At 38.6% G+C, this 14,984-nt stretch overlaps 1 protein-coding gene across 1 annotated transcript; it reads left to right on the plus strand.

Annotated features, from left to right (window-relative positions):
- Window positions 1-913: 913 nt before the first annotated feature.
- On the plus strand, window positions 914-14,984 carry LOC107903439 (protein argonaute 1). The gene is made up of 22 exons (XM_016829491.2): window positions 914-947; window positions 1,040-1,080; window positions 1,650-2,303; window positions 2,385-2,574; window positions 2,859-3,014; window positions 3,112-3,242; window positions 3,404-3,513; window positions 5,747-5,853; window positions 5,963-6,101; window positions 6,187-6,303; window positions 6,435-6,542; window positions 11,826-11,948; window positions 12,047-12,209; window positions 12,290-12,537; window positions 12,615-12,757; window positions 12,839-12,904; window positions 12,979-13,042; window positions 13,154-13,289; window positions 13,370-13,443; window positions 13,539-13,633; window positions 14,414-14,445; window positions 14,580-14,984. The coding sequence occupies exons 3-22, from the start codon at window positions 1,658-1,660 to the stop codon at window positions 14,762-14,764; spliced, it is 3,033 nt and encodes a 1,010-aa protein (XP_016684980.2). The 5' UTR covers window positions 914-947; window positions 1,040-1,080; window positions 1,650-1,657; the 3' UTR covers window positions 14,765-14,984.

A 14,984-nucleotide genomic window follows, 5' to 3' on the forward strand; every position in this document is an offset into this window, starting at 1 on the left:
ATTATTTTATATACAGTCAGTTAAGTACAATTTATATACAGTTTGCACAGAAAAATTACTTTTTTTCGTGAGAGAAAATAAGCGTAAAAGTCAAACGGTTAAGCTCCCTTGGCGCGTGGCAAAGAGAAGAAGGGAGTGAAGACGCCACGTGACGTGAGGAGCCAGCTAAGCCAGGTGGGCAAAAATTAGTACGGAAGTAGTACGATGGAGTAGCACCACATCCGTGTATTTGTTGAGGTGGGAAGGGAGGGAGGGGAGGGATATCATGGGGTCGGGCAGCCGGGGGGCTTTAGGAATTTATTTATGGGTAAATTGCTTTATTAGTCACTAAACTATTAATAACTTTTTTTATCTATTAATAATAATCTAATTATTTAATTTTGTTCTTTTTAGTTATAATTCCAGCTTTTACAATTGATATAATAGTAATTTTAACCCTTGAAATTGATACATTATATCAGTTTAATCTTAATTCTAAAAAATTTAACTGTCAATATTTACACGTTGTGTACTTTGATTTTTTTGAAATTTTACTTCTTTTTGTGACCTTTGCACCTAAAAAGCTAAAAATATATTAGTTAAATTTGATTGAAAATATTTAAAAAATTAAAAACACCTAAAAATTCAATATAATATTTTTCATATTTTCTAATTATTTTAAAATTAACCCTCAATGTCATAGAAAAAACAAAAATAAAAACAAAAAACCAAATTACACCATTGTGTAAATATTTTTTTTAAACAAAGACTAAATTGACATAATTTATAAATGTTGAGGATTAAAGTTACTATTATACTAAATTTTCATATTGTGTTGAGTGAATAACCCAATTATTGGTTAACTAATTAATCAAACACTATATATAATAAGACGATTCCACTTTCAACCACTTCGTTTTCATTTTTCTCTGCTCAAAATGGAGGACATTCAAGACTGAAGGAGTTGAGTGAGTACGGCCTTCCCTTTTCTTCTTCATTTTCTTTTCATTTTATACTATAAAATTTGCATTTAACTTACGTTATTGTTAAATATTATCAGACGGTAAGCGGTTTTCCGAAGGCGGTTTTCAGGTGAAACTTGTATGTCTTTGAACTTATCTTTTCATTATATGCAGATTTGCTTTTCAGGCTTAGCTTCTGTAGCTTTTATTTGCTTCGTTTTTTGTACGGATCTTTCTTTACTACCTTGTGTTTTCTTTACATTTTCTTTTATCTTCATCTACTTTCTCTAAGTAGGATTTAACGTGATCTCGTCATTTTTGCATGCTATTCTTGATCTTCTTTATTTGTTTTACTTAATAGTTTTATAATAAACAATAGGTTAATGACAACGTTAGTTTTACTTAATCGGAACTTACATAGGATTTCTGGTAACAGGGTTCTTGATATATATATATACACACACACACAAATGAGGTATATTTTCCTGTCTCTCAGTTTATTTGCTTTGTTAGGGTTGTTGATGCCAGGGCTTCTAGTTTTGCTTCTTTAGACTTATATATGAATCCGTAACTTTTTCCTTTCTGCAATTGTAAGTAGTCGGTGTTAGATTTTAGTTCCATTGTTTTGGTGGAAAACGCTCTTCCCTTTCTTTCCTGTGTACATTTTTATGGTATTAATCTCATTGTTGCTTTTTTCTCCTGTTACAGTTATCGTCATGGTTCGAAAGAAGGGAACTGATTCTGCTGGAGGCGAGAGCTCTCAGTCCCATGATACTGGAGTTGGCAGTGGTCGTGGTTCCCAAGGTCCTCCACAACAACTAGGCAGAGGTGAAGGTGGAGGAGGATACTCCGGTGGTGGTAGAGATTGGGTTCCACAGTCACAGCAACCGGGTCGTGGAGGTTATGGTGCTGGTGGACCCCCTGAATACCAATCTAGAGGAAGGGGATGGCCTTCCCACCGAAGAGGTTATCGTGGTGGTCGGGGTCGCGGTGGCTATGGTCGTGGTCGAGCAGGACATGGCAGTCGTGGAGTACCTTTCCCCAGTGGACCATCCCGGCCGCGTGTTCCTGAGCGGCACCAAGCGACTGAACCTTTTGAAACTGCGGTAACTCCCCAGCCTGATCCATCTGAGGCAGGTTCGTCATCCAGACCGCCTGAGCATGTACCATTGACAGAGCAGCTTCAGCATCTTTCCATCAAGCAAGAAGCTAGCCGAGCAATTCAGCCAGTCCCACCTCCGAACAAGCCATTGAGGTTTCCTCGTCGGCCGGGATTGGGATGCGAGGGAACAAAGTTCGTAGTCAAGGCTAATCATTTTTTTGCTGAATTTCCAAATAAAGATTTGTACCAGTATGACGTGAGTTCTTTTATCTTCATTGTACTCTATGTTTGTTTTTGCCTTTATTTGCAGGTTCTTGATTAGAATTGTGAATGGAAATAAGTTATCATAACACCAGAGGTCACATTACGACGAGTGAACCGAGACGTCATGCAACAGCTGGTGAGCTTATACAAATGTTCAGATCTTGGAGAGCGCGATCCTGCATATGACGGCCGGAAGAGTCTTTATACTGCTGGGTCTCTCCCTTTTGAGTCAAAGGAGTTTAAGGTCACCATTAGTGATGAAAATGGGTCAGTATGTTTTTATTTATGGTTATGTTATGTTTTCTTTTTGGTGAAACTTTATACCTTCTTAACTTCAATCATATATCTAATTCTAGAAATTTGTAACATTAGTTTTGGCTATCATTTTGCCTTCTCTATTATTTAAATTCAACAGGTTCTTAAATGCCTACTGAGTGGTGGTTACCTTTTTTATCTTAAATTTCTATTAATGCAGAAAGAGAAAGTTCAGATGAAATATGGCTTATTTTTTTTATATCTATACTCCATCTCTTATTATATTCTTGATGCAGAAGAGAGAGCGAATTTAAAGTTATGATCAGATTGGCTGGACGTACTGAACTGCACCGTCTTCGACAATTTTTGCAAGGGGACCAAGTTGATGTACCTAAAGATGCTCTTCAGGCTCTTGACATTGTTCTCCGCGAACTACCCGCTACTAATACTAGGTATTGCTATCTGGCTCTTTCTTTGGCATATATGTTTACCACATTGGTTTCACTGTCCAAGTCTATTATTTGAGAGACCATTGGTAATTGATTACAGCTACTGTCCTGTTGGCCGTTCATTTTATTTCCGTGACGAACTGAGAAAAGATTTGGACCAGGGACTACAAGCCTGGCGTGGCTTTTACCAAAGTACACGTCCTACACAGAGGGGATTATCACTGAATATTGGTATTGTGGTTATGATGCTACCATTTTTCTTGTGTTGGTCTATTTTTTATGCCTCCCTCATGTTTGGTTGCCCCTGCATTTTATCTCTGTGCCTTTGTAATCTTGAGCCATTGCCCCTGCATTTTATCGTTGTCTTATGGTTATAATTATTTGTTCGACAGATGTGTCTTCAACTGCTTTCATCCAGCCATTGCCAGTTATTGAATTTGTAACAAATTTGCTAAATCGGAATGTTTCTTCCGGGCCTCTATACGACCCAGATCGTGTGAAGGTTAGGTTTGCTTAGATTTCTTTTCGATTGGAACTATTGTTGGAAATTGGCCATCCATGCTACTGTTATGTTTTGTTGAATGCATACGGCTTGTATGCATGCTGCATGCTGCAGCAACATGTTGACTGTTGTAGTTGCAATTTAGTTTAGTTTGGTTGAAAATGAACTTAGTTATTGATGTTTTGATGGGTTTAGGTGATGATTGAGCTGATAATTCAGCTTATTGATGTGTACAAGTAATGCTTAGCAAGTCCCTAGGCTACTAAGTGGGAGTAGGTAGTATTTGGTAATGTGTTTTATCTATAAATGTATTGTTTTTCTTATTGAAAAATCAAGCATATCAGTTGTAAGGCAGATTGCTTCCTTGCTGCACGTTTGTGAGCAAGTAAATTGTTTTTGTTTCTTCCTCCTTTGTTCTCTGTTTTGTTCTTTTTCTAAGAGCTGCTGCCATTGTTCTTTCTTTTTCTTTTTTCTTCCTGTTAACCGAGAGCTTATGCTCTTGATGCTTTGTGTTTCTGCTTGCTGTTTGAAGAGCTTATGCTCTTAGTGTTTCATTGTTTGGTTGCTGCTGCCAAATGTTCCAACAAATGGTATCATGAGCCTAAGTCTTAAGGGACCATTGATTTTGCTTCCCCTGCTCAACATCGGCTCAAACTTATGAGACCTCCAAACAAGCTTCAATAAGCTAAAGGAGGAGTTTCAAGGAAAGGTGTGAGCTTTCCAAATGTGCAAGCTTAGCAAGAAGTGATAGTTGCGAGCCTATTGAAGACACCAACTGAAGACAGTAAGCCAAAGTGCGAGCCTGTCAAAGGTGTATGGTTGCAAGCAGCAAAGTTGAAGACACCTGTTGAAGACAATAAGCAAAAAAGCGAGCCTGTCAAAGGTGTATAGTTGCGAGCAGCAAAATGCAAGCCCGAGTGGGTGCAAGCCAAAAATGGCAGATTAAAGGCAAGCAAACTATACTTGCAAGTTGTTTATGCAAGAAGAAGCAAGACTGTAATAGGGAACAAGGCAAGATGTGTTGTCATCCAAGGCTGTGAAGGAGGAGAAGACTCCATTTGCCAAGGTTGAAAATGAAGTGCTTGTGCAGGGTCAGCTTGAAAGAAAGCATCTAAGGACTGCCAAGTTCAAAAACTTGATGAATGAATGACATTTGCAGCATGGAGTCCAAGGAGGAGTGTTGGAAATTGGCCATCCATGCTACTGTTATGTTTTTGTTGAGTGCATACGGCTTGTATGCATGCTGTATGCTGCATGCTGCAGCAACATGTTGACTGTTGTAGTTGCAATTTAGTTTAGTTTGGTTGAAAATGAACTTAGTTATTGATGTTTTGATGGGTTTAGGTGATGATTGAGCTGATAATTCAGCTTATTGATGTGTACAAGTAATGCTTAGCAAGTCCCTAGGCTACTAAGTGGGAGTAGGTAGTATTTGGTAATGTGTTTTATCTATAAATGTATTGTTTTTCTTATTGAAAAATCAAGCATATCAGTTGTAAGGCAGATTGCTTCCTTGCTGCACGTTTGTGAGCAAGTAAATTGTTTTTGTTTCTTCCTCCTTTGTTCTCTGTTTTGTTCTTTTTCTAAGAGCTGCTGCCATTGTTCTTTCTTTTTCTTTTTTCTTCCTGTTAACCGAGAGCTTATGCTCTTGATGCTTTGTGTTTCTGCTTGCTGTTTGAAGAGCTTATGCTCTTAGTGTTTCATTGTTTGGTTGCTGCTGCCAAATGTTCCAACAACTATATTTAGTAGGCACTTTTATCATTCTTGTTATTTGTTCTTGCTTTAGGAAATAAGAACCATTGTTTTGAGCCAGCACTGAAAAAGTCCATAGGAAATTGTTGAGGGCTTGTAGTGTCTCACTTCTTCAATGGAAAATATTGCTCCTCTGTTGGGGTTTTAAGAAGTTTAGGGAGTGCCTCAGTTAATATAGATACGACCTGCAAACTTAAAGAAGAGGTATTAATATTGTGTGAAATATTAATTATGCATATTGTGCCTGTGGGGATCGAAGCATTAATTAAGGCTTAAATGTCTTAACTTTGCATACTTGATACCACTTGGCTAGCCAATACCTCTTGTTAAGGGAGTGAGACAATCCAAAGTGGATACTCACCTCAACAAAAATATATTATATACCTGCTCTCTATTATTTCCATTCTTATTCTCCGTTTTCCTTGAATATGATTATAGTAGCTTATGTTACAATGGTCATCGTATTTACTTTCTTGTATAGATCAAAAAGGCTCTTCTAGGAGTTAAGGTGCAAGTTACGCATCGTGGAAACATGCGAAGAAAATATCGTATATCTGGTTTAACATCACAGGCAACTGGACAACTGACGTGAGTATATTACTATGATATTGTTAGAGCAGATGATCTATGCGCTAGGTTTCACGGTTACATCATGCTATGGTATGAAACTTCTCTAACAAAGTTTATTGCTGTATAGTTTTCCCGTAGATGAAAGGGGTGCAGAGAAATCAGTTGTGGACTACTTTTCTGAAACTTACAGTATCACCATTCAACGCACGCAATGGCCATGTCTTCAAGTTGGAAGCCAGCAAAGACCAATTTATTTGCCAATGGAGGTAAAGTACATGCTATAGTATACTCCTTTCGATTGAATGTGCTTAATGTATGGACATGCTTACGAATGGGTTGTGATTCATGTAGGTATGCAAGATTGTGGATGGTCAGAGATACTCCAAGAGATTGAATGAGAAACAGATCACTGGTTTGCTGGAGTTCACCTGCCAGCGTCCTAAGAATAGAGAGGATGATATTTTGAAGGTCTGACAGCTTTGCATTTCTTCATTCTTTTGCTTTTGACATGCCTTGTAGAATTGTAGTGATAGCATATTGCAACATGGTATATCTAGGTGAATTATTGTCGAACTAATATTTTATATTTCCTTCTATAGACGGTAAAAAAAAATGCTTACGCTGACAGCAAATGTCAAACAGAATTTGGAATTAAAATCATAGAGAAGCTTGCTTTGGTTAATGCACGCATTCTGCCTGCACCCCTGGTATGTTATCAATTATAATATCCTCTTTTCTGCAATTGTGATTATTTTCTGATTTGATTTTTTGTCTTTCTTTTAGCTTAAATATCATGATACTGGTAAACAGAAGAATTGCTTGCCTCAAGTCGGGCAATGGAATATTGTTGGAGCTAAGTGCAACAAATAGCAAGGTTCAACAAAAAGCTTGCCGAGCAAGAATCGAGACTTGCGGCAGAAACAAAGAAGAAAAATGAAATAAATTTTAAGCAAATCTAAAATAGAGAGTATATGGATGAAATCTTGATTGAATTCATTCATTTTTTTTAAAATGGCATAAAGCCTATTTATACAAGCTTACAACTTGACAACTTAGTTGGAATACAACTAAGTTTCATCATTACATCCACTTAAAATAAATCACCACCTACTACCACTAACAAACTTAGTTGGATTCCAACTAAGTTTCATCATTACATCCACTTAAAATAAATCACCACCTACTACCACTAACAAACTTAGTTGGAATACAACTAAGTTACATCATTACATCCAAATAATAATAATAATAATAATAATAATAATAATAATAATAATAAAACATGTGATTGCTACATGCTAACCATTGCTTCAATACTCCTCCTTGGTTTGCATGGAGCAAACACCTAACTTCCTTCTTAGACATTCGAACCTTGTGACATTAAGGGCTTTAGTCAAAATGTCTGCAAGTTGATCCTCAGAATTACAATGGATCAGCTTCACTTCCTGAGCTTGCTCCTTTTTTCGAACAACATGCAACTTGATGCTGAAATGCTTTGTTCTTCCATGGAACACTGGATTTTTAGCAATTGCAACTGAAGATTGGTTGTCACAGAAGATCTCAGTAGCTTCCTTTTGATGCACTTTCAAATCAGCTAAGATTTCCTTAGCCAAATGGCTTGGTTGACAGCACTTGCAGCTGCCACATATTCTGCTTCAGCAGTAGATTGGGCCACCAGACTTTGCTTCTTCGAGCTCCAGCAAAACATGGCTGAACCAAGGTTGAAAGCATACCCTGAGGTGCTTTTCATGTCATCTATCGAGCCAGCCCAGTCACTATCAGTGTAGCCAACCAGCTTCAGATTTCCTTCCTTGTTGTACCTTAAACCATAGCTCAAAGTGCCTTTGACATATCTAAGCACTCTCTTAGCAGCTTGTAAATGCTTTTTATTGCAACAATGCAAGAACCTTGAGAGCAATCCTACAGCATACATTATGTCTGGTCTAGTGGCAGTTAAATATAACAGACAACCAACTAGACTTCTGTAGGTTGTTTCACAAACCTTCTCAAAATCACCTTGGCTCGATAGTTTTTCTCCAACAGCAACAGGTGTTTTAGTTGCTTTACTGTTTTGCATGGAGAACTTGGTCAGAATCTTTGTGGCAAAGTTTCTCTGACTTAGAAATATCTCATTTTGTGCTTGAGTCACCTCCATTCCAAGGAAATAAGACATTTCCCCTAGATCAGACATTTCAAATACTTCTTGCATCTTGGTCTTGAAATCGACCAGCACTGCTCGATCTCCTCCTGTCACCAGCAGGTCATCAACATATAGGGATACAATGAGCTGTGTTTGTGTCCCTTGCTTCTTGACATACAGTGTTGGCTCACTCTTGCTTCGATCGAATCCCAAATTAGTCAAGTAGCCATCGATTCTGCTGTACCAGGCCCTTGGAGCTTGTTTTAAGCCATATAGGGCCTTCTTCAGTTTGTAGACCATATGCTCTCTGCCAGCTATCTCAAACCCTTGTGGTTGTTCAACATAGATCTCTTCATCTAAGAAACCATTCAGAAAGGCTGATTTCACATCGAGTTGATGGATCTTCCACTCGAGCTGTGATGCTAAGACAATCAGTAATCTGATGGTGTCTAGCCTGGCCACTGGTGCAAAGGTCTCCAGGTAGTCCAGGCCATACCTCTGACTGAACCCTTTGACAACTAGCCTTGCTTTCAGTTTGTTCAAGGTACCATCAGCATTTTGCTTGGCTTTGTACACCCATTTCACCCCAATTATCTTCCTTTTGACTGGCCTTTCAACTAATTCCCAGGTCTGGTTCTTCTCAATCATGCTAATCTCCTCAGCCATTGCCTGCTTCCACTCTTGCTGAGCTTCAGCCTCTTCAAAATTGCTTGGTTCAGCTATGGCTACATGAGCTCTTTCATAAATCTCAGTCAATGGTCTTGTTCCTCTAACTGGTTCATCATCAATGTCCATTTCAGGAACATTTTGATCTGGCTCAGTTTGATCTGCTGCAAGTCCTTCTGAAACTTCCTCAGGTTCATGTTTTTCCCAGTTCCAACATGACTTTTCATCAAATACCACATCCCTACTGACTGACACTTTTTTTGTTGAAGGATCCAAGATCCTATAGCCCTTCTTAACAGTGCTGTAGCCCACCAAAATACCAGGTCGAGCCCTTTCAGACAATTTGTCCCTTTTGACAGCAGGTACATGAGCATAACAGATGCATCCAAAGACCTTCAGATGAGCCAGTGATGGCTTGAATCCAAACCAGGCTTCGAATGGAGTCTTTTGATCCAAGGCCTTGGTTGGAAGCCTATTTTGAATGTAGTTTGCAGTGTTAACTGCCTCTGCCCATAGTGCTTTAGGCAGATTCTTCTGAATCATCAAGCACCTGGCCATATCCATCAAACTCCTATTCTTCCTTTCACTTACACCATTTTGCTGAGGTGTATATGTGTTGGTAAGTTGATGTTTGATGCCTGCCTTATCACAGAAGGCTTGGAACTGAGCTGAGGTGTACTCAGTCCCATTATCAGACCTTATGGACTTCAGCTTGCAACCTGTTTCAGTCTCAGCAGCAGTCTTGAACTTCCAAAACACTGAGGCCGCCTCTGATTTCTGTTTTAGGAAGTAAAGCCAGCAATATCTTGTAAAATCATCAATGAACAGTATGAAGTACCTGTTTCCACTTAATGACTCAGTCCTCATAGGGCCACACGCATCAGTGTGCACCAGTTGGAGTTTTTCAGAGGCTCTCCAGGCTTGATTCGAGGGAAATGGGAGTCTGGCCTGCTTTCCTAGCTGACACACTTCACACACATCATCATGATCCACTGAGTTGATGAAGTTTTCAGCCAAGTCCTCTTTGACCATTCGAGCCATCGATCTGAAGTTGGCATGTCCCAGTCTTTGATGCCAAAGCTTGGATTCATCTGATGTGACTGTGTAGGCAATGTCTGACTCCCTGGTCCAGTCAACTACAAAGCTCTTATTAGCCATAGGAACTGCCATCAGCTTAGATCCACTTGGATCATTGATTTGGCATTGGTTGTCTTTGAACACAACAGAATAACCTTTCTCCAGCAACTGAGCTATGCTGAGCAGGTTTCTGTCAATTTCAGGCACCAAAAGCACATTTGAAATCACTTTGGCACCTGTGGGGGTGCATATCAGCACATCACCCTTGCCTTCAGCTTGAATAAAATGTCCATTTCCTATCTTGACTTTAGTTCTGCAGCTTCTGTCTAAAGACTTGAAGATTGCAGCATCAGGTGTCATGTGGTTGGTGCATCCACTGTCTAGAAGCCAACCAGATGAGAACCTTTCTTGAGCAGCTGAGCATAACACAGCAAAGACTTGCTCCTCTTGGTCACTGTCCTCCTTAGCTACTCGAGCCTCAGCTTTCTTCTGTTGAAACTGACTCTGCCTTGATTTGGCCTTGCTCTTGCAGACTCTCTCAACATGACCCTTCTTTTTACAATGCTGACATACAGCATCTGGATTGAACCAGCATTTTCTTTTGGATGACCAGCCCTTCTGCAGTGCTTACAAGTCTGACCCTCTTTTCTTGCAACATCAGTCATTGGCTTGTCTCTCCAGGCCTTCTTGCCTTTGTAGGCAGTGTTTGTTCTTGCCTGAAAGGCACCTTCTTGATGCTCCTCCAGTCTGCTTGCTCTTCTTTGCTCTTGAGCATATAAAGCATTGATCAACTCTGTCAGGGAGATGGTGTACAGGTCCCTTGAGTCCTCGAGAGATGAGATTTTTGCCTCATACCTCTCGGGCAGAGTTGCAATAACCTTCTCCACTATCCTAGCTTCCTTGAGCTGCTCTCCAAGGAGCCTTATGCTGTTAACCACAGCCATAATCCTGTCAGAGTATTGCTTGATAGTTTCTTCTTCCTTCATCTTCAAATTCTCGAAATCTCTCCTTAAGTTCAGCAACTGTTGCTGCCTTGTCCTCTCTGTCCCTTGAAACTCCTCTTGCAACTTGTCCCAGGCTTGTTTTGGTGATTCACAGGCCATAATCCTTGTGAAAATCACATCTGACACTGAGTTCTGGATGCAAGACATGGCTTTGTGCCTCTTGGTCCTCTCATCAACATGCTGCCTGATTTGAGCCACTGTTGGATTGCCTCTAAGTGGCTCTGGTTCAACATCTGAGTTGACTACCTCCCACAGATCGAAAGCTTGTAGGTAGGTCTTCATTTTAACCACCCATATGTGGTAGCCTTCTCCATTGAAGACTTGAGGTGCAGCTGGTGAAAAGCTTGATGAAGCCATGAATTTGTATAACAGATCCCTTAAGAAATAGGCTCTTGATACCAATTGTTGGAGCTAAGTGCAACAAATAGCAAGGTTCAACAAAAAGCTTGCCGAGCAAGAATCGAGACTTGCGGCAGAAACAAAGAAGAAAAATGAAATAAATTTTAAGCAAAGCTAAAATAGAGAGTATATGGATGAAATCTTGATTGAATTCATTCATTTTTTTTAAAATGGCATAAAGCCTATTTATACAAGCTTACAACTTGACAACTTAGTTGGAATACAACTAAGTTTCATCATTACATCCACTTAAAATAAATCACCACCTACTACCACTAACAAACTTAGTTGGATTCCAACTAAGTTTCATCATTACATCCACTTAAAATAAATCACCACCTACTACCACTAACAAACTTAGTTGGAATACAACTAAGTTACATCATTACATCCAAATAATAATAATAATAATAATAATAATAATAAAACATGTGATTGCTACATGCTAACCATTGCTTCAATAAATATGAAGGATAAGGTATACCTTGCTTTCAATTCCGAATTCTGCAATACATATGTTGTTGTGCTCTCACTGTGTATTTGTTCTTAGTCAAATGTTTTACACAGCCATTATATAAACTACTTGGTTATCTAGATTTAAGGGAAAACAAAAGTTAATCTTAGAATTTCATCTCTTCAGCTTGCGATAGTTGAATGTGAAGATTTTTTCGTGCATTTTATGATATATTATTGTTTTGTTGCAGAAAATGGTTGATTGGGGGACCGTAAATAACTGCATCTGCATAAGTTTTTGTAGCAAAGTTGGACCTAAACTCGCACATAACTTTTGGACAAAACTTGCAGACACGTGTCGCATTTATGGCATGGTGAGGAAGTTGTATTAATTGGACATTATTGTTTGTGACCTCAGTTTGGTTATTTTTAACACTTCTTATTTGATAAGGATTTCTGTGGTTGTTTGCAGGCATTTAATTCTGTACCAGTGATTCCTCCATTGAATGCTTCTCCTGACCAGGTGGAGGAAGTCTTGAAAACACTGTATCGCAAAGCCATGAATAAACTCCAGCAAAACAAAGAGCTTGACCTGCTTATTGCTATTCTACCAGATAATAATGGCTCTCTTTATGGTATAGATTTTATGGTCTGAAATTTATGTCTGTTGAAAAACAGTCATACCATTCCTTAGAGATTTTCATGTCCCTTGCAGGTGATTTGAAAAGGATTTGTGAGACGGATATTGGAATTGTTTCTCAGTGTTGTTTGTCTAAATATGTACTTGACATAAAAGGACCATATCTGACCAATGTGGCATTGAAGATTAATGTCAAGGTTGGTGGAAGTAATACAGCTCTTGCTGCTGCAATACCTTCAGTCAGTGATCGGCGGACTATAATTTTTGGTGCTGATGTTACCCATCCTTCCCCTGGGGAGGATTCAAGCCCTTCTATTGCAGCTGTATGTTTCTTATCTGCTTTTCATGAGCATTTTGCTTCTTTGAAATTCTAATATAAAATTTTTAATTAAACATTCAGGTTGTTGCCTCTCAAGATTGGCCAGAGATTACCAAGTATGCTGCTCTGGTTTGTACTCAAGCACATCGCAAAGAGGTCATTCAAGATTTATACAAGACATGGCAGGATCCTGTTAGGGGAATTGTATCTGGAGGCATGATTAAGTATGGTTTTTTTCCTCGTGCTTCTAGTTCAAACACCTTTCAGCTTTTGTAGGTATCAAGTTCTGTTTTGCTGTAATGCAGGGAACACCTAATATCATTCCAAAGAGCCAATGGAGGACATAAGCCAGAGCGCATCATATTCTACAGGCATAACGAAGCTTCTGGCTCTTCGATTTTCCTCCCTTATTTTTATTGAGTTTTATTGTATTTTCTGTATGCAGGGATGGTGTTAGTGAAGGCCAGTTTTCTCATGTATTGAGCGAAGAACTTGATGATATTCGTAAGGTCGTTGACTGTATACCATACTAACAGTATTTTAACTTCAATTTCTAGTGTCAGAGCTCTGAGTCTCATTCATCAACATTTCAATTTAGCATATACTCATTTTTATCTTAGGCATGTGCCTCTTTGGAACCAAATTATAAGCCTACTGTTACTTTTATTGTGGTACAAAAGCGACATCATACAAGGTTGTTTGCTAAAAACCACAATGACCGCAAATTTGCTGACCTTAAGGGAAATATTTTGCCTGGTGAGTACTATTCATTCTTTTTATAATTTTTTAATATGACATCACAATCTGATGATGGTTATTTGTATTCTATTTTGCAGGCACAGTGGTGGACTCCGATATATGTCATCCAACAGAGTTTGATTTCTACTTATGCAGCCATGCTGGGATTATGGTCAATTCATTTTTTACTTTGCTCCTATTGATAGGTGATTAGGATGGGGATGTAGTTGTTTGTATTTCTAATATTTTATCCACCGTGGTAAACAGGGAACAAGTCGTCCGGCTCATTACCATGTGCTATGGGATGAGAACAACTTCACAGCTGATGCATTGCAGACTCTTACAAACAACCTGTGCTATACGTACGTTCTTTTGCCTTCATCTTGATGAATATTGTCTCTACATTAGCAATTGCTCGTATATATTTCTTGTTTTAAATGTCTGTAAAATGTTACGTTTCAGGCATACATTTTTGGAAGTCTATAATTTTAAGGGTTAAATCACATTTTGGGACTTGAACTTGACAACTATTTCCACATTGGGGCTTAAACTGTTTTATTTCCAAATTAGACCATGAACTAGACAATTGTTCCGAAAACTTTTTTTTGTCCAAGTTAAGCCTTGAATTTGATAATTATTCTCACATCGAGGCTTGAACTTTTTTTTTGTCCAGGTTAACTTGTGAAAATGTTAGAGTTCAAGGCTCAATCCGAGACAATTGTCGAGTTCAAACCCCAATATTGGAATAAATGTCAAATTCAACGAGTATCTTAGACAAAAAAAAAGTTCAAGCCCAAATGTGAGAACAATTGTTTAGTCCAAGTCCTAATATGAAAACAATTACCAAGTTTAGGATCTAATTTAGACATAAAGAAGCTCAGACCCCAATATGAGAAAGTTGTCAAGTTTTGAGGCCCTAAAATAGTGATTTAACCCTAAGTTTTGAGTAAATTTAGTATTATATAAATGAAAATTGTATCACTATAGAAATTCCAATTTAAACAGAACTTTAGAAACACAAACTACAAACCCATCCTAAGAATCTTTATCGATGATTGCCCAACTCTTTTCTTATCTATAGTATGAATCAAACAATAATTAATTGCTCTAACTAAAAATATTATGTTTTCATTTGTTGCTAGATATGCAAGGTGTACCCGATCTGTGTCCATTGGTTAGTTCCTTTTGCTTGTTTACTTTTCACACAAATATAAAGGCATTTCTGAGTGCTAGAGGAACTAAGTTTCTCTCCCCTCCCCTTTCCTTGTTATTTTGTGATTAACAAGCTATGAATAATTGAACGTGCAGTCCCTCCTGCATATTATGCTCATCTTGCTGCATTCAGAGCTCGTTTTTACATGGAACGGGAGACATCTGAGAGTGGATCAAGGCTTGGAAGTTCAAGAAGCACAAGAGGACCCGATGGTAGTGTTGCTGTGAGACCTCTGCCAGCTCTCAGGGAAAATGTCAAAAGGGTTATGTTTTACTGTTAGGAGGTGCTTTTAGCATACTATATCAGAGTATTTTGGTTTTGCTTGTGTGTTGACCTAAAACCTACCTATTTTCGGTACAAATTCTGTTTTTGTTGGAACAATGGCAGCAGCAAAAAAAGAGAACAGAGAGAACAGAACAATGAAACTAGATGCAAGAAAAATTTTTACTTGCTCACAAATGTGCAGCAAGGGAGCTATGGCTGATAGCTCATTCAGCTCA

Source organism: Gossypium hirsutum, chromosome D05 (assembly GCF_007990345.1).
Source record: "Gossypium hirsutum isolate 1008001.06 chromosome D05, Gossypium_hirsutum_v2.1, whole genome shotgun sequence".
NCBI lineage: Eukaryota > Viridiplantae > Streptophyta > Magnoliopsida > Malvales > Malvaceae > Gossypium > Gossypium hirsutum.